This window comes from Geospiza fortis, unplaced genomic scaffold (assembly GCF_000277835.1).
Source record: "Geospiza fortis unplaced genomic scaffold, GeoFor_1.0 scaffold241, whole genome shotgun sequence".
In the NCBI taxonomy this organism is placed as follows: Eukaryota; Metazoa; Chordata; class Aves; order Passeriformes; family Thraupidae; genus Geospiza; species Geospiza fortis.
The window spans coordinates 330871-332096 of NW_005054491.1; the positions used below are offsets into that span (position 1 = coordinate 330871).

General features: G+C 66.6%; 1 protein-coding gene across 1 annotated transcript in view; it reads right to left on the reverse strand.

Moving 5' to 3' along the window:
* LOC102034479 (transducin-like enhancer protein 1) overlaps positions 1-1226 on the reverse strand; it is a 12533-nt gene that overhangs the window by 5169 nt on the left and 6138 nt on the right. Inside the window, exons 5-7 of the mRNA XM_031063253.1 lie at positions 787-849; positions 596-670; positions 7-124 (exon numbers count right to left, since the gene is read on the reverse strand). Of these exons, the coding sequence (XP_030919113.1) occupies positions 7-124; positions 596-670; positions 787-849 (256 nt within the window). The remainder of the gene's footprint in view (positions 1-6; positions 125-595; positions 671-786; positions 850-1226) is intronic.

Genomic DNA, 1226 nt, shown 5'->3' on the forward strand with positions numbered 1-1226 from the left:
GGGTGCCCGCCAGCCCCGAGGCACTGCTGATGCCAGCCAGGCCAGCGGGCTGCATTCCAGAGGGGTGGGGGGTCAGCGGGATGGGGGGAGCGTGGTGGGAGAGGTGCTGGGTCTGCAGCTGGTGCTGGAGAGGAGAGGGGAGGGCAGAGTCAAAGAGCTGTGCCAGCACAGCTGCTGGGCAAGGGAGGGGCAGGAGGCAGCCCTGGGACAGTCAGCAATGGGGTGTGGGTATGGGGGAGCAGGGCATGCACCCAGGGTGTCCCCAGGAATGTCCTGGGGGCCACCCCATCCCTTCCACCCTGGGCTGGATGTGGGACCTGCTGCAGTCTTGAGGGAATAATTGAGTGGGGATGGTGGTGCCCCTCTCCACCCAGGGTGTCAGGACACAGTGACACACACCAGCCACCACCCCAAACTGCATCTCCTGCACCCCGAGTGCTGCTGGCAGCCCCAAACCAGCCTGGTTTGCCTCTCTCCTCCCCTCCATTCAGCTGCACCAGGGGCAGGAGAGGGGCTCAGGCCAGGGATGGCAGGAGCCTGGGAGGTGCCAGCATGCCAGGGTGGCCCTGCAGAGGCGGGCAGAGGGTTCACGTACCCCGATGGCCGCGTTCAGGTCGGTCATAGTCACCTGCTTCGCTCGCTCCACAGCCTGGAGCACCTGCTGCTGGTGCTGTGGGGACAAACACAGGGGCTGGGGCAGCCTGGGGCAGCCTGGGGCAGCCTGGTTCCTTCCCCTGGGCCCCACAGGAGCTCTGCACACCTGGCTGGGCCCGAGGGCTCACCCACCTCCTGAGACAGGAACGGGATGAGCTGGGCGCAGATCACGTTGAGCCGCTTGGCGATCTCCGTCTGCCAGGGGAGGAGAGAGACACAGAGCCCATCAGGGCCACCCTGAGGGACCCCATTGCTGCCAGCAGAGCCCCCTCACCATGGGGGTGAGGGCAATCTCAGGGTGCTGACACCCAGCACAGGGGCTGCTCAGCAGAAACACCCTGGGGTGACAATTCCTGTTCAGAACATCACCTCCTTCAAACCCAGCGCACTCCATCCCCACCCTGAGAGCCCTGGGATGGCTTCCAGCTCCTCCCTGGCAGGGACATGAAACCCCCCAGGCCTATGGCACAGAGGTCAGTGCTGAGCAAGCCCCCAGCCCAGCAGCCCCTGCAGGGTCCCCCTGCCCTCCTGTGGCACCACACCCGCCCCTGGCCGCCCTCCCAGCCCGGAGG